General features: G+C 45.4%; 4 protein-coding genes across 5 annotated transcripts in view; 1 reads left to right on the top strand and 3 right to left on the bottom strand.

The window, feature by feature from the left end:
* Window positions 1-1,514: 1,514 nt before the first annotated feature.
* On the bottom strand, window positions 1,515-2,055 carry LOC131884323 (uncharacterized). The gene is made up of 2 exons (XM_059232064.1): window positions 1,768-2,055; window positions 1,515-1,689 (listed from the first exon to the last, which is right to left on the bottom strand). The coding sequence occupies exons 1-2, from the start codon at window positions 1,991-1,993 to the stop codon at window positions 1,577-1,579; spliced, it is 339 nt and encodes a 112-aa protein (XP_059088047.1). The 5' UTR covers window positions 1,994-2,055; the 3' UTR covers window positions 1,515-1,576.
* Window positions 2,056-2,149: 94 nt separating this feature from the next.
* Window positions 2,150-4,609, bottom strand: LOC131883404 (uncharacterized). The gene is made up of 6 exons (XM_059230871.1): window positions 3,700-4,609; window positions 3,314-3,545; window positions 3,085-3,237; window positions 2,846-3,001; window positions 2,596-2,769; window positions 2,150-2,523 (listed from the first exon to the last, which is right to left on the bottom strand). Exons 1-6 carry the CDS (start codon window positions 3,787-3,789, stop codon window positions 2,150-2,152), a joined length of 1,179 nt encoding a protein of 392 aa, XP_059086854.1. The 5' UTR covers window positions 3,790-4,609.
* A 7-nt stretch (window positions 4,610-4,616) lies between these two features.
* LOC131884320 (uncharacterized) lies at window positions 4,617-7,859 on the top strand. 2 transcript variants are annotated; one of them, XM_059232060.1, is made up of 6 exons: window positions 4,617-4,770; window positions 4,834-4,964; window positions 6,633-6,758; window positions 6,831-6,935; window positions 7,060-7,134; window positions 7,544-7,859. In XM_059232060.1, the coding sequence occupies exons 1-6, from the start codon at window positions 4,625-4,627 to the stop codon at window positions 7,585-7,587; spliced, it is 627 nt and encodes a 208-aa protein (XP_059088043.1). In that variant the 5' UTR covers window positions 4,617-4,624; the 3' UTR covers window positions 7,588-7,859. The 2 variants fall into 2 exon arrangements, with proteins under 2 accessions (XP_059088043.1, XP_059088044.1); XM_059232061.1 differs by lacking the exons at window positions 4,617-4,770; window positions 4,834-4,964 and adding an exon at window positions 5,271-5,405.
* LOC131884307 (B-cell lymphoma/leukemia 11A-like) overlaps window positions 7,846-19,307 on the bottom strand; it is a 54,567-nt gene continuing 43,105 nt past the window's right edge. Inside the window, exon 3 of the mRNA XM_059232038.1 lies at window positions 7,846-13,286. Within this exon, the coding sequence (XP_059088021.1) occupies window positions 11,152-13,286 (2,135 nt within the window). The 3' untranslated portion in view covers window positions 7,846-11,151. The remainder of the gene's footprint in view (window positions 13,287-19,307) is intronic.

The following is a 19,307-nucleotide window of genomic DNA, read 5'->3' as shown; positions in this document are numbered from 1 at the left end:
TAGGAGGAAATAAAGAAGAGGAGGAGATGAGAAGGAGGGGCTTTGGTCTCCCCAACACATCCGTGGGGTTTTGCACCAAAACAAGGGGGATCAAGGGTTTTTTTTTTTGGTGGGGAGTGCGAGAATGGTGGAAGAGCAGAAGTGGAAGTGGATAACCAGGCCAGTCTCCATCCAACTCTCCACCATCCTGTCAGTAGCCATCGCACATTACAGATGAAGACCAGCGAGGATCCCTCAGGTCGTTGGGAAACCTCATCTGGCGACTGATGCAATAAAACCAGTCTCATGGCTACTTGCCTCCACCTTTTTCTTCAGAAATGCACATCTTGGGCTGGTCTAGTAGCACTTTAAGGTTGCTCTTTAGCTCAAGCTTGGATGGTTTTAGAACTGGAGAGCGTAATATGAATAGTTGGACCATGCTAGCCCGAAACTCTGTTGGTCCAATATTGATCGTCCCAGAAGCGAGATAGGGAGCAAATGTTTTCACTTCCAGTCTGAAAAGTGGAACCACGGCCGTTCATTCCCCTGACCATTTTGGCCCGCTGACTACGCTGGCCACTACTGGATCGTTTCGGAGACAGAGAGAGAGAGAGACAGATCCTTAATTTGCATATCCGAGCTCAACTGTTCCCTCTCTTTCCTCTTCTCCTTCTTCTTCACCTCCATTTGATGGCAGTGTGTACATGGCATGCATGCGTGCGTGCATATGTAGTGTACTGTACGTACATACGTACAGTGTGCTGTGTTCCGACGGAACGACGGACGTCGTGGTTCCAAAACTTGGCTGGTCATAAATGGTTGGAGGGCAACGAGCACTGGCGAGAGAGAAATGTGCCAAGTCCAGCAGATGGCATCAACCAGTCAGTTCGTTAGACAGACCAAGAGGATGGGGATTTTTTTCAATGGGGAATTGAGCCATTTTTTATGCGAATGCAAAACACGGTGGGACTTCAACTGTCTGTTGGCTTGGAACAACCACCCATTCGTGGAGGATGGGAGTGTTACCACTCACACAGTCGTACTTGCAAGATACAACCCAAAGGGAGAGAGAAAGAGTGAGTGGACATAATTCTTCAGAGATGCTATTGATTTTGCGTCATTTAAATCCCCGTTTGAACCGGCTTTTTTGTTTGGAGGAACGAACGACCACTCATGCTTTCTCGTTGGATGAAAATGACGAGCGGACGAGTTTTAATATCGAATAGTGTCTCATAATCAGACCATGAAGCCGGTGTTTGTTGAGCATAAACATGAAGGAGAGTCGTCCCCAAGGGATTTGGATGCCAAAGACTATTCAGAATTTCAATCCATCATCTCCAAAAATTTCCATGATAGTAAAAGCCCTAGTGGAGACTCCCCTATTTCTGCCTTACTCAATGACCCCACCCATATCCATCACTACTTGAGCGCCATAACGATAATAATGCTTCCAAAAGCAGATTGGGAACGGAAAGTGCGCGGAAAGTTCTGCCATAGATGCGCCGCTAATGAGACATATTTTGCATAATGCTGTATTTATTAAGTTTGTGCGCCAAATCCTATAATCACACAATGATCCAATATCTTGGATCTACTCTCAAGTACAACCAGAAAGTTGATAAAGGAGCCTGAAACCCTTTTGAGGGCGGATTTCCATGGTAAACTCAAAGTTATCCGAAACGAAACGAATAGCAAAGGGGACACGATTGGCTGAAAGGAGAAAAAAAATCTTTAAATAACCAACAACTTTTCTATTTCATATGAACACCAACATCGTAATGGACTCACAGCAAATGGTAGTAGCTATCGAGAGCCCCATTTTCAGAGGAGGAACCATGTTCACACTTTGGGAACCAATTGCCGCCAATCCTCTGGAGGCCCCACAGAACCGATTGGCCTTCAAACGAGCTTGGCCAGCACTTCTAGCCGAAGGAACGAGTAGACAGTCATATCCACGGATGTCCACCCCAGCTAATCCATAGCCGCAACAAATGTCTGGATCCGTGATACCCATGTTTCCCACTCCAGATAACTGAAAGTCTTGTGGTACTTGGGGGGTCCAACAAATGGAACATGTGTTTACTTCTCGCCTTAAAAAGTAAGGAAAAAACATTGATTTGATCTTTGGCTAAACTCAAAGGCACTTGAGAGGTATTGCTAAGATACTCGTCTAATCTAAAAATGGCTGAGGACCTGAAATCGGACTACCTATTCTCAGAAATGCATCGCTTGGATACACAACCAAGGATGCATTTAGCCTCAGGTAAAACCGAAAAGTAAATGACCACTTGTCTTGCCTTATGCAGATGGATTGATCTTGATTGGCCAGATGAGCGCCGGCCTCATAGTTGAAAGTCTTGACAATGCCCTGATTGGTGCCATAGAACCATTGAGTACACCCACTCGGTGCCAAATTGCCAAAAGTGCAAGCGAACTGACTGATTTTGATCAACCACGAACTATCTTGACCAGAGCTTGGAACAGGATTGAACTGCCGAATGAAGAACGACAAGTCATTACATGACGAGCTCGAATCCACGTACACTAAAACATCAATGAATGAGAACTGATTCAACAGAATGATGCAGCACACAGCCAAACCAATCGATTCCCTACCATGTTCCCCCGAGTTCTGACCACATACAATGGGCGGGTTGGACCCACCTGGGTTGGTGATTTGAAAGAAATCCGTGATGCACCTGGAGGTGGTCGTGATGGCTGGACCTTGGGTGTTTTCGATTTGATTCCCGTTCAAACTGAATCCGGCCACTTGAGCACTCATGGAGGGACCTTTGAGCATTAGAAAACAGGTCATGATGACAATTGTACCACATGTTCCCTCGGAAACCACGAGTAAAACACTTACCTGCAATGGAGAAGTCCAGAAAATCCAACCGGATTTGACAGATGTCTGAGGAGCAAGGACAGACTTTGGCATTGCAAAACCCGGATCCAACTCTTCCAATGGAGGATGAGAAGTAAGTGCAATTCTCGCTCACTTCCATATTACAGCCCACTTGAACTGATAGAATGAAGTCGAGATTAAGTAAATCATTTTCATACAATAGCAAAAAACGGACTCAATCGATTGAATATGTTACTCACACAAGCAGCAAACACCAAAACCAGAGGCACAATGACCAGAGACAGTTCCTTGTCGTTTCAAGCATTCTTCTCCGGTGTAACAAACGCCCAATTGATTATTGTTCAGCGTTTGACAGGCCTCATTTTGGAATTGAACCACATTGAAGACAGAAACTGAGAGAGATTGCGAGAAACATGGCACGATTAGCCCTCTTGGTACCATTGTCAAAAGTAAAACCTCGATACTTACACAGCCTCTTCTCTCTTGGGTTTTTAGGTGCATTCGCTAATATTCCATTTAAATTCATGAGGGTCAAGCTGATGAGTATAAGTCCGAGCTTATCTAGACTGATCATTTCGATGATAAGTAAGTAAAGTAATATTGATAATCGTAGAAGTTGAGGAGGGGGTATCTCCTCTCTGGCCACCAAACAGCGACTGAAGAGTTTCGAAATATCCAAATATATGCATGCCGAAGTCACCTGTGTTAGAATAACGAGGAAATGATTGGACATGCATAAAATGAGATGCCCGTCACCTTTCCGCATGAAAACTGTTTTCAATTATGAGTTTCTTGAAAGAATTTCTAATTATGATCTGCAAAAAAATAATTAAAGCTCTGTTCCGCGAACCTACCTTATCACAATCTCCAACCCCAAAGGAAATCAGTGTCTGACCATTTGTCTTAGACTCCACACGTATCATGAAGGTCCTTTTCGTGATCATGGTCGTTCTTCACGTTTGTTACACTTCAAAACAACGATCTCCCAAATGTGAAGCATTTCGATATCAAATCACACCCCAGGATATTTATGTAATGAGAAGTCACTTCTCGTTTCAGTTTTGTCCATCTTCAATCTGGTTCGATTCAACAACGTGGAATGCTCAAGTTCAAAACCCGAAAGGTTGGTTATTATTGTCTTGAACTGAAACCCCCGAATTCATCATACATGAATAAATCATTCAGAACTGGCACCTGTCTGTCGATTGGCGAATGCTTGGACGGCGGAGGAATTTCCGGCGGATCTTGTGCCGCAGGGTGAGGTTCAAATTATCTTTGTCTTATCAACGATTATCATTCCGAGATCCCTATCCAATCCGGGTCTCATTTGGTTCTGACCTTTCAGATTCGGAGCGTGTTGCATCTTTGATGCTTCATCCTGTGGATCGGTAGTGAACAGAAATTGTAGCTATATAACCAATCCTGAATTCCCTGCCCCTCGTTTGGCGTTGGATGGTTGCACCTATTCCATATCCAAATGTGATCCGGGTAAGCATCATGCTTTGGGTAATCCGGGTAAAGTGATGATGTATAAAATGTAAAGGCTTCCTTCTTGGGCCATTGAAGGCGTTTGTTCTTTGAGATTGGACTTTGGAACATTCACTTTGCGAGGTCCACCGGATTTGACTGAGGCCGACGGTGGACAATGCTCGGCTGATTCGTTACAAGTCCAAGGTTTAACATCGAGTTCTTTCATTCCCGTTATTTGTGGAGAAAACTCAGGACAACATAGTGAGTAATACTTGTGTCAGCCTTTGGGCTGTTGTGTGATGTCAAAACATGTTTTCTTTTCCTGGCTTAGTCTTTCTGGAAACAACATCAGGGGAATCGGATGAGGTGGCCACTTTGGTTTTCAACTTTTTAGGCAATGGATTGCGACGGTGGGATATCAAAGTGACTCAGTTTCTTTGTACCAATGCCAACCGGTAAGTTTTTGTCCATGAAATATCAGTAATGGACATCATTTAAAGCCTTCTCTGTTCTTTTAGGCCCCCCCAAGGTTGCCTTCAATTCTACACGGGCCTTCAAGGCCGGATCACAAGTTTCAACTTCGCACCCACAACGGGTTCAATTCACCTGGCCAACCAAATGTATTCGGTGTGTTTGAGCAGGAGGGAAGGTAATTGGACAAAATAAAAACACGCAGACAATGAAACGACAGATTCAACAATAGATGGCGTTAGTATAGCTCGGGCTTCCAAACGAAGTTAGAGACATCAAAAGCCCCGTTGACTTGACAAAAAGAAATATTCAGGCTACAATTTTAGCAAGGTGGTAATAATTCAAAGCAATTTCATTTTTATTGCATCGGAAGAAAAGGCACAAATATGACCGTTATTGATCCCTCTATCATGAACTTCACACTAGCGCTCACAATTCAAATCAAACACGATACGTGTAATGGTTTGCTTTTAATATCTCTTAATATTGTATCTGGAAGGAGCGCTTCAGGGTGCTCCGCTATCTTCATCATCATATCAATGTGCTCAGTTCCCAACTTGTAATATCTTTGGGTGGTGTACTGACATAATGAAGCCCCCGTATGGTTTCTTCAATATTGGTAGGTCAGACAACGTAATCAGTTCAAAGTGAAGCCATACGCAATCGATGCGATTTCTACTTGAAATAGTAATACGTCAGATAAACTTGCGTTGTCGTCAGCCATTTGGTTCGAACGGATTGGGTTTATTTCAATAACATGTAAGCTGCACGAGTTCAATATCATGAACTACGTTTGTTATGTTTCGAGCATTCAATTACGTGTTTGAACCTCCAAAACTTACGAAGAACAATTGTGGTGCAATGAACTATGAAATGAAACCAACCAAAGTCAATCTTAATGCAATTCCATTTTATAGCTTTCTTACACATGCTTAGGTGACCTAAATTTAGGTTTTGTATTTAACTCTTAGCGGACGAAAATGCTTGACAAGATACCAAAGTGACAAAGCACTGACGAGATTGAAACAAATACTGTTTTGTGACAATTTTTGCCCAAATATGGCCAATATTTTGATCTAGTGGCACACTCGCTTGGTACTTTCGTTCATCAAAGATGCAGTAACTATGATTATGAGAGTACGTTTTTTTGTACTAACGATTAGTCTCCATGAAAATATGTTTGAACTAGTACCTTAATATGCATCACTAGTGTCCCATGTTTAATGAAAAAAGAAATATCATAAAGCAAGTGATTGAAACGGATTTTCATTTCTTTTCTACAATTTTGCTTTGATAAAATGTCGGCATCTATAATTTAATATCAATTTACACGCTTATGAGCTCCTTTGTCTTGTAAAACTATGCTTGTCTCTACCAAAATGAGAATCAAATGTCTTGAACGATAATTACAATCGAATAGCTGTACCATGGAAACAAAAAAAATGACCGGCCAATATGATGTTTGAAACTAAACACAGGAGTGCCACTTTTATCTACAAATTGCATCGGTGCAAGTTACGTGTAACTCTACTCGATCAAGATTTAAATAATCAACCGTTATTCCTACGACAAGAACTGAAGCTGAACTGAAGCTTTTGAAATCAATCTACATACTTGAAGGATCTTGCACTAACCCCGCAAGTCTTGATCTGTCCAGGCTTGACCAACCCTATAGATTGATAGGTCCTTTCAAAGTTTGATCAACATGGTTTGTCATGATAAGTGCCGGGTTGATTTCGGCCCTGATTCGATTTCTGAGAAATGATGACTGACCGATCGACCGACCTGGATCGGATCCAAAATTTGCCATGGACTGAAAACTGATGAGAACGATTGAAATTCCCAGGTTACTGTTGCGTCGAATTTGAAGTCTGTCGGGATGTCGAGGATGCTTTCTCTCTGCACATGAATGGATTGATCAAGATTTCGAGCACTGACAACGGCTGCACGGAGGACTACATTCAAATTGAAGGTCAGCACGTCATGGCACTTTCTAATTTGTTATTCATGGACACGGTGGTGTTTCTCTTTCTTTTCACTCTAGAATCGTCTAATATGTGCCTGGGGAACGAAAAGGTGTTTTCAAATCGTTACTGCGGTGGCACTTTCAACGCACTACAAGGGCTCGCCGTCAACAGTTTGGTTTGCGGTAAGACCCAACTATGCCACAGACAGGGGAAGGCTTACCCAGAGAGACGAGAATTAGCTCCGTTGGATTGTTCACTCGTGAGGGCCAATTGATTTATTATTAAGGCTCCCTTGTTCTCCCTCAGATTGTACGCCTCCATTCATATTGGACATCTTTACCGATGGCGGTCAATCCTCGACGCTCAACCTTCGTAATCGAGGTATTATTGTTCAAATGGTGTCGCCCATTTACAAAGGGACATACGCATATGCAGTATATACAAGTAAGAGGCGGGATAGTGTCTTTCTTAGATTGGCTTTCAAACTCGCCGTGAGGAAAGTGAATGGTGTTCTCTTCGATTAAAGAGCTCTTGTCACTACGAGAAAATGGTGATTGCCAAACTTGTTGAGAGCCGAAGAGGATGCTCGTTTTGTACCTAATTCGGGTTGCACTTAACTCTGAAAATGAGATGTTTACGAGTCAATAAATTCTGGCATGAATTGGATGGAATGTGTGTGAATGAAAGATGGGCAGGTGGAAAAAATCTTGTCTATGGATGCATTTACTTGACAAGAACAGCACCTCCAAGACGGTTTCAAATAACAAACTACATCTTTGTATCCTTTTAGGCCTTTGTCTGGACTTCCGACGTCGGAAATGCCCTCTGTCATAGGCCTTCAACCATCTGGTTATGACCCCATAGAAGTCCGAGAAACGGACACGGGGATCCCTATGCCGAGCCCTAAAACTTCCGACATTTCTCGCTAGATGGCGCATGCCACGCTGAATCCAACCTCTATGATCCTATCATCATATCTTTCCCTTCCAGAGAAAGGCACCTTCTGTACCACATTCGAAACCAGGGTTCACAATCCTCCTCTCTTAATGCTAATTGATTTGTACTTTCTTACGAAATGAATACACGAATGCGTGGCTTTAAGTTCAGGTTTTGATCCATCTTATTATTTTCCGTTCTAGAGGTGTGTATGCTTAGTAAGAGATACGTATCATTTCATCATAAATCCATTCAATTTACAATTGATGCAGATAAATAAGGTCAAGGGAAAACAGAAGGTCACATGGAAATTGGGAGCAGATCGACACCGACGCAGAAACAGGAGAAGAGAGAGAGAGAGAGAGAGCAAGAGCTCATCGTACGGGATAAGGAGGAAGAGAGCGATCAGTTAATAACATGGGGGGAGGGGCAGAAGGAGAATAGAAGAAGAAGACATTGGGAACGTTTTCGATATTCTTAGTTTTATGCTTTGATGATGTAAGAAGGGTGGTGATGCTGATTTTGTTCGGCTATAAAAATAGTGACTCCTCGTTCTGGTCTCAATTGTCAAACACACGGAATATACGAAGGTACGAGAATGCGGGTGATGCTTCTTAATACATGTGAGACACAGAGAGCGATGTATGGTTGCTCATTACAAAAAAGAAATCGGAATGGGGGACTGGTTGATGTTTTGTGAGAAATGAAAGATCTGTTGGTTTGTTGTGGTTTGTTTTCCTCTTAAATGCGGGGTCAACGTCACTCATCATCATCATTATCATGGTGGATAGAGTGGCGTCCTCTGGTGTCAAACTTCAGGGAAGTAGGAGTCCGTGTCCTTCTCGTGTAGGGCGAGTGTAAAATGTGCTCAAAAACCCATGGGAGACAGATTTGGTTGTTTCAGCTCGAGATTAACACACGGCAAGAGAAAAAAAAGAGAGAGAGAGAGAGAGAGATAGTGAGAGAAACGTGGTTGGTGTTGATGATGATGATTACTAGTAGAAAACACTCATTGGCTGGCGCTATTAATAACTGCTTAGTATGTACATTGTGTGGCTGGTGGGTCATCGTCGCTGTTGGCCTCTGTTTGGTCCAAATAGAGCAAAGGACACATGGAGACGTTCTTTTGAGGCCATTTCTGCATTTCTGGGAAGGAATCTTGGAAAAAAAGAGAGAGCCTTTCTTATCCCTCGTCACTTTCCATTGAGACGAAATGACGTTTTGGGGGGATTTTTTCCTAGTAGGTTTGTTCCATAGGAGCTGGAGGAAAGTAGTTGTACATTTATCCACTCTAACAACAGCAGCAGTAGCAGAGGGATAAAGAAGGGCAGCAGGAGGGAGGAGAGAGAGTGATTGGCAATAAAATATAACAATTGACTAAAACTTTGTTGGTTTTCTTTTCGGGGACAATTCACAAACAATAATAACAACAACTGACAAGTCTTGAATTTTTCTGGGCCCAGTTCAAACAAACTAAGTACGATCGAGCAATTGAATGCATGAATGAATGAATGAATGTAGGTAGGAGGTGGAACTGCGGGGTGTGTCCCTCCACATTCATTTGAGCTCTCATAATTTGTCAATGGGCCAGAAGAATCTTTGTATTCGTAATCTGTTTTGTAAAGCTTTTTTTACCACACTGATTAGACTGCTCAAGAGTCTCAGTGGCCAAAGGCGAGGAAAAGGGATCAAAGAGAGAAGAGAGAGAGAAACACGACAGAAAAGAGGGTGGGGGAAAGAAAGGAGAAAACATAGGGAAATCGTTCAACAAAATCACACATTTCCAAGATCCACCATGGAGCTCCATCCCAAGAGCGAGCTCGAGCGTCCAGAAGGTTAGAGGAGAAATTAAAGCATTAACTTTGCGATTCCTTTGGTTTGGTGCTTGACGGAAGACTCTCGAATTAGTCGAATGGAGAGATAGTACTGTAGAGCAAGAGGAGAATGAATTTCATGGTTTAGGTGTGGTTCGAGTCCGAGTTCTCCCTCCGCTCCTGATCCATTTGGAATGAGGATGTGAGATCCAAGTCTCCAAGATTTTGGATCGCCCGGTGGAAGTTTGGGACTGCTTCTTGGCGGTTGAAAAACATGCACTACTTACTGATCAGTGTTGTTTTTTCCAAAACTTTCAAGGGGCATTGAAATTGGTGGCTTTTTTGGCCGTAGTTCTTTCTGGTAAGATCAACCACCAGGGGGATATAGAGGCAGTAGTGAGTTCTTGCTCTACCATTTAGCAGGAGGAAAAGATGGGCCAGCAAAGTGTAGGTGTAATATGTACAGTACTTGGACAAATCTCAGCCACTCCTAGCTTTGAGGGGCAGATAGTCTGTCTGACTGAGTGAGAGAGTGAGTGAGTGACTAACGACAAGATGTCATTCTTCTTGATGTTGAAAATGTCGCTGGGGTTTAAGGTTTGAAGAAGTTTCTGCTTTGGGTGGAAAGGGAGGTGTATCACATCAATATTTTTGGTATCTTCATTTAGTAAGGTGTTCTTGGACGTCAACGAAGAGAAGAAAGGACATGTATACAATAGTGGAGCACAAGCACACAGAGAACAAGGTACATTTTAAATTATTATTAGCAATAGTTGTACTTGTAGCAGTACTTGCAGTAGTAATGGTAGTTGAGAGGTGAAGTACTTTTCCCGAGCAATCGAAAAGGAACGACAGGGAGAAAAAGAGACAGTTCTGGAGAGACACGGAGATAGAGAGAGGGAGAGAGAGAGAGCGAAAGGTCATCAGACTCAGTCTTCAAGATCATTGTTTCAGACACATAATTCTTTGAGATCTCCACCAATAGCGAGAGGCAGAGAGCGAATCCCTGGTTCGTTCCACACGTAATCTTGCCGGAAATAAAGAAGATTTCTAATACTGGTTAGGAAAAAATGCCGAATCGAGGAGCGGTCAGTGGACCACTTCCCGTCGAGTTCGGCCGTGGAACCATCGGCGGTGGCGGTGGCAGTACGGACGGTGAGGGACTTGAGGCGGTGGTGAGAGTGGCTTTGGAAATCCCACTGGGACAAGAAAGACTACTTGAGGTTCCAGAATGAAGAGCGTGTTGCTGATGCAGTTGCTGTTGTTGTTGTTGTTGTTGTTGCTGCTGCTGCTGATGTTGATGGAACGTCGAGGTCAGTGCGCGAGCAGCCACAGCCGTCATTGGCGAAGGAAAGCCAGAATGACCACCAGCACTGGCACCGCCAGGAAAGCGCGAGGTACCACTGAAGCCTCGAAAGAAAGCTGCAGCGGCATGTAAGGCAGCCGCTTGCTGTTGCTGAGCCTGCTGCACTTGCTGGTGATGGTGGTGTTGCTGATGTGCTTGACCACCGAACTGACCACTGAGGTTATGATGAGATGGCGAAAGGGCCATGGCCGCTGGGGACACGGAGGGAGAAGGAGGAGCAAATGATGGGAAACGAGGACGAGTGAGAGAAGGGGGAGGAGGCAGCAGGCCGCGGGGCTGAGGTCATGATGATTCCTTCAAACCTGCGGCGGAGGTCGCGAGGGACAAGTCGTGGGGAAGGGCAGGGGATGGGAGATCTTTGGTACTATCAACGGAGTTTTCTGACCCGGATAAGATGCCCGAGGGGCTGTCGGCCGCTCCTCGGAGATTGGCGGCCGCTGCAGCGACAGCAGCGGCGTTGGCGGCCGCACCAGACAAGAGAGATGACATGAATGAGGTGTTGTTCTCGTTAGGATTTCGGTGATGTTTGTGTTTGTTGGCATTGACCACACATTTGCGCATGTGCTTTTCCAAGGTGGAAGGCACACTGAAGGGCATGTCACAGAAACGACATTTGTAGATGTCCTTGCCCAAACGGCCATGGGTTTTCATGTGACGGGTTAATTTTGAACTTTGGGCGCAGGCGTAGTTGCACAGTTCGCATTTGTAAGGCTTCTCACCAGTATGGGAGCGACGGTGCACAGTGAGGTTGGAGCAGTTCTTGAACACCTTACCGCAGTACTCACAGGTGTCATTCCGATTCCGACCAGTGATGTCTCTTCTGGCCGTGGGGTCGAACAACGCATGAAGACGGCCTTTCTGGGCAATGGCCTTCAAGGCAGACGGTTCCATGGGTGGCAGGGTCACGCCTGGAGGTAGTGGAGGAAGGTCGATGTCATTAATCGAGGAACGCTTCCCGCCTCGTCTGACCAACTTCTCGTGCTTGGAGTCGTTGCTAAGGTCGTGGCCTTGATGGGCTCGACCAAAACTTCGGTAAAGATTTTGGGTGGCTGTGGGCATCCAAAGGCCTGCAAAGAGGCTACTTTGGCTCTCCCTCTCCAGTTTCAGTCTCTTTGCTGCATCATAGCCAAACCCTAAGTAGGGGCTGGCCAAGTCCAGAGAATTGACAACAGGCACGTTTTTGGTGATGTCATCTCTCAGTCGCAGTGATTTCTCTCCATTCTCTTGAGGAGTTTTGGATCTATGGTCATCAATGTTGTTGTTGGATCTGTCATTGAGCTTAGAAGCCCCGGATTCTTGCAAGGCTTTGCGATATGCCTCTTGATATTCTTGAATGTCGCTGAATCCAAATTTGCTCATGAGATCTCCCAACATGGAACCGTTGGAGGCCAAGCGTTCCGATGAAGAACTTGGCACAGGGGTGGAGGTGGGCGTGGAGGCAGGAGTAGACACGGACTTGGTAGTTAGGTCCTCGGCTTCCTCCTCTTCCATGGCGTCATCCATGAGCTCCTCGTCCACAGATCCAGAGGAATGCTTGTCATTCTCACTAGCAGTTCCATTGGCTCTATCACTGGAATCAGGAGCACATTCGGATAGAACAGGGCTGCTCCGTTTGTTCTCCTTATCATCAGACGGGGATGGCTTCAAGCAGTCAGACTTGATCGAATCCGTGGGTGTTTGGGGAGGATTGGGCCTCGGCGTACTGGAATTGGAGTTAGGGGTGTGCCTCTTCTCTTTGTCAGAGATACTAGTGGGCGAGGAAAATGACGGGGTGGTGGTGTGTCTTAAAGGATCAGGACTGGTCGATCCACCGGCAAGTTGCTTCAATCTCTGGGAATAGAAATCCAAACTCTGAGCATCCAGTCCGGCGGGTGGAGATCCGGCTGCCAAACCGGCTAATCCCATGACCGAGCTGGCATTTGACGTAACGGTTCCAGCGCTTGAGTGATGAGCTCCAAACATTGGAGGTCGTTCAAAGGGGTTGGGCAAGCCCAGATGCGAATTCATGGACATGAGTTGTTCCATACGGAAATCATGGTGACTAGAGACAGGTGGGCGGGGAAAACCGGCACCCAAGGAGCTGGGCGGGCTGGGGAAGGGACCTCGTTCACCCAAAGGCATACGGAGCAAGCCGAAGTGAGGATCCAAACCGGGCAAGGGAGCAAAGGGCGACGTTGGGGGAAGGGCGGCGCCCACCGGGGGTGTGGCGCCCATTCGCCTTCCATTGAGGCCAGACATGCTGTGGTTGGGCAGGAAACCCGACCCATTAACAACTGCTGCTGCGGCTGCAGCTGTAACGGCCGCTGCGGTTCGATCGCCACAAATGAGAAGTCCATGCGACGCTTGGGCATGTTGGACTAATTGCCATGCTGAATCGAACTTCTTTCGACACGTGGAGCACGTGAAATTCATTGGCTCTGAAAGAGGAAAAGAGAAACTCGTATCAATATTGAGCTCGGCAAAGGAAATCAAAGTGTTGCATCTACGTTTGTAGCTGGCTGGTTGGCTACCTAGCTAGCTAGCTAGTTACGGACACTGCAAGGAAGACGGATTGTCCAACTTTTGCATCTCTCATGAAGCATGACCACCGCTATGATCTGCTATTCTACGGTGGTCACCTTTGTCATTGTTTGAGGAGAATCTTCTCTGTCACATAAGATCATGTCGGAAAAGCCACAATTGCTCCATTTATCCGACTATGCCAGTGCTTCGAGATCATCTCGGAATATGCCTGGCGAGCACAAACCCTGACTGTCTTGGTATCGGATCGTCTCTCGCCTGGCGGCTTTACTACAAACACACAGCAAGTACAGTAGTAGACAGTATACAGTAGTAGAACTATTGAAGTAATAATCGATGGCGATAAGATAGCTCTAGCGGCTTATTCGGGCAAAAAGAAGTTACCAAAGCACCCACTCCTCGTGCCGTAATACACAATTCAGCTGTGTCGCCGCAGCCAAACAATGATAATCTAAGATGGTTTCAGCTTGGACTCATACCAGATGATTCTTTACGGACATGCACTGCTGAACTGGGCATTCGAATCGAATCAAGAAAAGCCATCTTCCCTCATCGAAACGGCATTTTCTTAAAAGAGCAAAACATATAATGTTTGCGATCTATTAGCTTCCCTACATTTGTCTGATAAATAACTCATATCTTTTTGGTATTTGACCCCGATAGTAAACTCTTCAGTTCTGTCAAAGTCATGAATGAGGGCAGCATCGGAAGCATACATGTGAAAAGTCCGATTTCTCTAGAATCACTTCGGAGCTTGTGTTCATTTCGCTTTGAAGTCAAGCACGATTTTTGTCACAAAAGTGAGGAATGTTTGGCGAGCAATCGATCCTTGGTGGTCTGCTCTCACAGTAAGTACGACATCGCACAAAGGTGATCGGGATAGGCAGCAAAGCCATCAGAAAAAGAAGGGAAAAAAAATCCCCATCGTCCACTCACTTATACGATCACTCTCAGCTCAACCCCAGGGGCTGAATCAGGCCAAGTCCGGCCACGAACCGTTCGTTGGTTCGCTCTAGCCATCCGTTCTTCCGTCGGTGAGCTAGCATTGATGCCATTGACGGTGTGCTGACCAAAACCACCCAACGATGATCATGATGATGAGGATGGAGATTTCTGGTCCTGATAGGCCACATCTTCTTTCTCTCTTTTCTATTTCGCTGAGCTTGGACCCGAATGGCGACCCACCAAGTCATCGTCATCGTGGGGAGAATCGTGCCTCAAATGACATTGCAAGATCCAGATCCCTAAATACAAAGCCATCGAACGCAATATTTCCCGTTCATTTTCGAGTCAGTCATCCGTGTCACTTATGTTGGTCAAGTCGTTTGCAACCCAACAACATTAATGTAATAAAATTGACACGACCGAATCATTACCAGCCAACCAGAGACTGTGGGTAACCGGGTCTCCATGGAAGAGTCTAGATATCCAGGGTATTTGCATGATGACCGAATTTGAATCACAATAGACGCCTAAAGATTTGATCAAACCTCAAGATGAGGGAGGAGGAGGAGGAGGAGGAGGAGGAGAACCAGTGAAAAAAGAGAAGAAGGAATCGTGGTGCTGGCGTTGATCATTGGGTAAAGGGCCCTGAGCAGAGGCGTTAAAGCGGGCAAAAAATCTCAGCGATTCACTCACTCACTCACTTGGCCAAGTCCGGAGCCATGACCGACCAGCTCAATGACTGAAAGAGACATCTCTTGCCACACAAGATCATCATCAGCTTGGTCATCATCGCCTCAGAACAGGTCTTTTAGTTTACATCCATTTAAAATGAATCTGACCGAGATTTATGATGCTACCCCGTTGGCGATGGTCATTTCGTTTCTGTGTGTTTGGAGGGAAGGAGGGGGGGAAAGGGGGGGGGGCGAGCGATCTCTTTCTATCCGTCTTGGAACTCAAATGGAATTTGGTTCTGCATTCCACAGGAAAAAGAGTGTTTTGAAGGGACGCGAGCAAAAAATTCCGGTCTCGCCCCAAAACACTTGACCGCCCTTCAAGTCAGCGGGATCTAGTTCAGAAAAATATGGATTTGATATACGAATCTGAAGTGTTTGTCCCCTTCTCCTCCAATAGACTTGAGGGCGAACGCGTCTGAAGATCACAAAGAGAGGGAGGGGGAAGCCAAATATCTACTTTCCATGTGGTTTTGTTCGCCTATGATGGCGATGGCGATGATGATGATGATGATGATGATCATCATCATCATCGACACCAAGGGACACCCAACTGGCCGGAAACCTCCATCTGCTGAAGGACCTTGTTTTTATTCTACTCAGAAAATAGGTTATGGGCTCCTTTTGGCAGGACCTTTCTGGAGTCCGTCTTCTTGCTCTTTGGAGGTCTCCTTCTCAGGTTGTTGTTGGTGATCGAGGAGAGTGTGAGTGCGTATGTGTGTGTGTGTGTTGAAGAGAAACATCTGGCACAACTACGAAGTGCTGCCAGTTGACAACAAATGCGGCTATTACTGCTTGCATTTCATTCATACTCGGCAGCTCCCTAGATATGCTCGAATGACTCTTGCTCTTTAGTACGACTTTGATTCGAACCTCGGGCTGAAACATAACAAGAAGAAGGCCCTCTGCCTTGATGCTCCTTTCAAGCTGGACTAATAAGTATAGTCCTAAGCCACTAGCAAATCCACAATTTGAAATTGGAACTCAACAATTCGTTTTCCTGGTTTTCTTACAACGTCTCTAAATCTCTGAATTATGTCAAGGGCTGAAGTAATGCATTGGCGGTGCATTCAAGTGAAGAAAATGATTGTGTACACGTGAGGGCCAACGAGCTCACATTCAGCGCACAAGCCTTCTTCCAATGTGGTATATCTATGTACTTGCACACACAAGTCATCTTTGAGGCCTCTAACTAAGAATGCCAACATCGCAGATTACGACTCGTGCCTTCCAATCTAGTTTACTTGTATACGATGTACTACCACACCACCTACAATAACTACTATTGCTACTCATTGAGCGAGGGTAGGCCGGTACTCGTAGGCCGTGTTCAGGATGCTCGTTTTGTCTCCATTGAGATCACAGTGAAAAGGAATAAATGACGCCCAAGCTTTAGTGTCACCGACAGATCGGAAAACCCTGGTTCTTCATTGCCATACGTCACAATTAAGAGCCCTCCCAATACGATACGTACATGTTAACTCTCTCGATCGAGGATTCCGAGAGCTTGAGAGGTCTAAAGAAAAAAGCTAGTGCTTCCTTTGAGCGTCATAGCATCTCACTCGTTCTCTCTGTTCCGTGGCTGGCTCTCCCATTGATTGACATTCAAAGAATGGACAGTGATCAAGCCAGAATGAGATGCCAGGATTTATTGATATTGCCACAAAAGAACAAGAAGGAACTCGGGAGATGGGTGGATGGATGGATGGATGAATGGCTGGTTCGCACACTAATTGGAGCAAGTATTCAGGAATTACCTTAGACTATATGCAGCAGCCTCCCCCTTTTCAAGGAGTTGTATTATTTATTGAGATGAAGTCACCGCACCAAGGAATCAATCGGCTCTGTACTTTTCTTCATCCATCCCAAAGAAGATAAAATGGAGATTCGATAGTGAGGTCCATTAATCAGTCAGTGCAGTTAATTACCCTGGTTGACGGGTTACCATAGTCCAAGCAGGTGGAGAAGAAGACGAATGACGAAGTAGTAGCTCGGTCGTTGAAAGAGCCTATTCCAGTCTACGTAGGTACAGTAGACAGGTACAGTAATACGATTGTATAGTATAGTGATGACTGTTGATGGCGAAGGCCAAGGTGGAGGGGGCTGTGTGTATGTGCTGGATGGATGGATGGATGGATAGATGGATGGATGCTCTGTTTGGGCTCTGAATCGCATCTTGCACACCTGTGCATTATGCCTTGATGCAACCCCTGGTGGGTTCCAACAGCCCACCTCCGTTTGGGCCGCCACCAAACACTCAAAATTCTCAACCCAATCCAGGATTAATGAAGAACCGTCAAGATGGGCCCTCTTTTTTGCGGCAATATCCGATGAAGACATTATTGGGATTATGGCTGTTTTTCCTACGTATCTTTTGCTCTGTTGGGCTCGAGTGATCAGGCAGCTCTCATCTGTGATCCATTGGATGTTGTTGCTTGGCTTACTTTGGTCGCCTATCCGGTGGTTATGGACATTTCTGAAGTGTAAAGTCCATTGAGCTCTTGGCCCTCCTATGCTCGTCCAAGCTACATTCGTACATCTCCACATTTCTTCGCACCAACATTAGTCATGTCCAGTTGTCCGAGAAGACGACAGTCAGCCTTGAGCTCGACCAACGATCGAACACGAGCACCGACTGGACAGAGAGAGAGAGAAACACACACACACACAGAGAGCACCTCCACCACCATCTCTACCACCAATGCAGTGAGCCATTCACTCTTGTTCAGAGAAGTTCATGATTGTACATGACAAAGTATCATATGATATGCTTGTCTGCTTGCATGATGGCTCCACCAAAGAAGTAGCTTGATCTTTTGGCCACTGGTGAAGATCAAGATGAAGCGTGCCACTCGACGTTCGCAGTACGCTCTAACACATGGAATGGTTTGCTACCAAGAAGTGGCTCCCGACTGCAGTTACAAGTTACAATAATAAATAGACACTTACCGATATTCAACCTAGATGCCAGACTTCAAGTTTTGCTCGCAAAGGAAACAATTAAAGCATGATTGGATTAAGCTTGTTTTGATGTCATGCCTAAATGCATTGGATATTTACATGGTTGCTTTGGAACCTTTGAGAACATTTGTGGACCTTCTTCAATAGGGTGCGTCCGGAGGTCTGATCGATGCATCACATCACAAATATGATACGAAATATACATTCGATCTTGAGCACGATGGAGAAAACAATCATTGGACTTCCAAGCCTTAGGCTAAACTTGTGTCGCCAATCATTTTTCTTTCTCTTGCTCGTGGTGCCCTCCAGACATGGATGGCGCTTTGTCATCTTTCGTACTCAATCTCATCACTCCAAAATATTTTTTTTGCCTTCAAATCTAAGAAAACACAGCTGTCCTAAGTGACCAACGCGGGTGGAAGTTATGCAAACCTTTTTGGCCCTGTAAGTACGTAGGATTCAAAGAATAACCACCCTGATACTACGCTGTACAGTACAGCGTCGATGTATCAAAAGTATTGATTAGCACCCCAATGTATATATGCCCCAATATGGCTACCAATTGGGTCCTGGTAATACACATCATCTGAGCTGTCAGTTTTCTGGGCGGAAGTTTTATCTTCAGAATAGTCGAGAAACATTGTTGAGACACTACTCGATCGTAATAGCTCCTCGCCTGATTCGTGTCAAAAGAGCAACTTCGGAGAAAGCGAAAGGCAAGCGCACACTTGGAGTGAGTGAGGGGCCGAGGCTAGCTCAAGTCCACTATCTTTACAGAAGGTCTGCGAAAGACGAAAAGAGCCTCCAATGCATCTCTGATGCCGATGTCAATGGTGACACTTTTTGTGGTCACAAGATAAGAGCACGAAAACGTTGGCGATAATATTGGCTGTCGCACCAACGGAAGTGATAGACATTGAAGATCAGGCCGATCGAGAGTTTCCGACGCGGTCAATGTGAATGGACCTCTTGGGTGATCTCCAGTGGGTTGTCAAAAGACTTGACGGTCATGACGTTGGAAGGATGTCGCTTCTTGGTATCGATGCCCGTCCTGGGAGCAATGGATCTTTGCCACTTCCCTTGCTAATCCGCAGTATATATAGCAATGAACATTGAGCTAATTCCGCTTGAAGCTTGTCACACTTGTTGTCAACAGAGGCTTTTCTGGTCATTGTACAACATAAGCTAGCACATAGCCACGTCCGACAGAGGGAATTCCCCATGCGATAGGCCAATCTCCGCCGCTCAACTTCTACTGCTCTCGCCCACAAACGCTATCCC

Source organism: Tigriopus californicus, chromosome 7 (assembly GCF_007210705.1).
Source record: "Tigriopus californicus strain San Diego chromosome 7, Tcal_SD_v2.1, whole genome shotgun sequence".
In the NCBI taxonomy this organism is placed as follows: domain Eukaryota; kingdom Metazoa; phylum Arthropoda; class Copepoda; order Harpacticoida; family Harpacticidae; genus Tigriopus; species Tigriopus californicus.
The sequence above is the reverse complement of the archived record's forward strand: the minus strand, read 5'-3'. Positions and strand labels throughout refer to the sequence as shown.

What these genes read in the sequence shown, in the direction of transcription:
- LOC131884323 (XM_059232064.1), bottom strand. Translation starts at nt 1,993, where the DNA reads ATGGGTATCACGGATCCAGACATTTGTTGCGGCTATGGATTAGCTGGG. An exon ending in GATAGCTACTACCATTTGCT is followed by an intron (nt 1,690 to 1,767) that starts GTGAGTCCATTA and finishes TTCTCCTTTCAG; the next exon opens with CCAATCGTGTCCCCTTTGCT.
- LOC131883404 (XM_059230871.1), bottom strand. Translation starts at nt 3,789, where the DNA reads ATGATCACGAAAAGGACCTTCATGATACGTGTGGAGTCTAAGACAAAT. An exon ending in CCCAAGAGAGAAGAGGCTGT is followed by an intron (nt 3,238 to 3,313) that starts GTAAGTATCGAG and finishes AATCTCTCTCAG; the next exon opens with TTTCTGTCTTCAATGTGGTT. An exon ending in TCTGGACTTCTCCATTGCAG is followed by an intron (nt 2,770 to 2,845) that starts GTAAGTGTTTTA and finishes TAATGCTCAAAG; the next exon opens with GTCCCTCCATGAGTGCTCAA.
- LOC131884320 (XM_059232060.1), top strand. Translation starts at nt 4,625, where the DNA reads ATGTTTTCTTTTCCTGGCTTAGTCTTTCTGGAAACAACATCAGGGGAA. An exon ending in CGTCAACAGTTTGGTTTGCG is followed by an intron (nt 6,936 to 7,059) that starts GTAAGACCCAAC and finishes GTTCTCCCTCAG; the next exon opens with ATTGTACGCCTCCATTCATA. An exon ending in GCTCAACCTTCGTAATCGAG is followed by an intron (nt 7,135 to 7,543) that starts GTATTATTGTTC and finishes GTATCCTTTTAG; the next exon opens with GCCTTTGTCTGGACTTCCGA.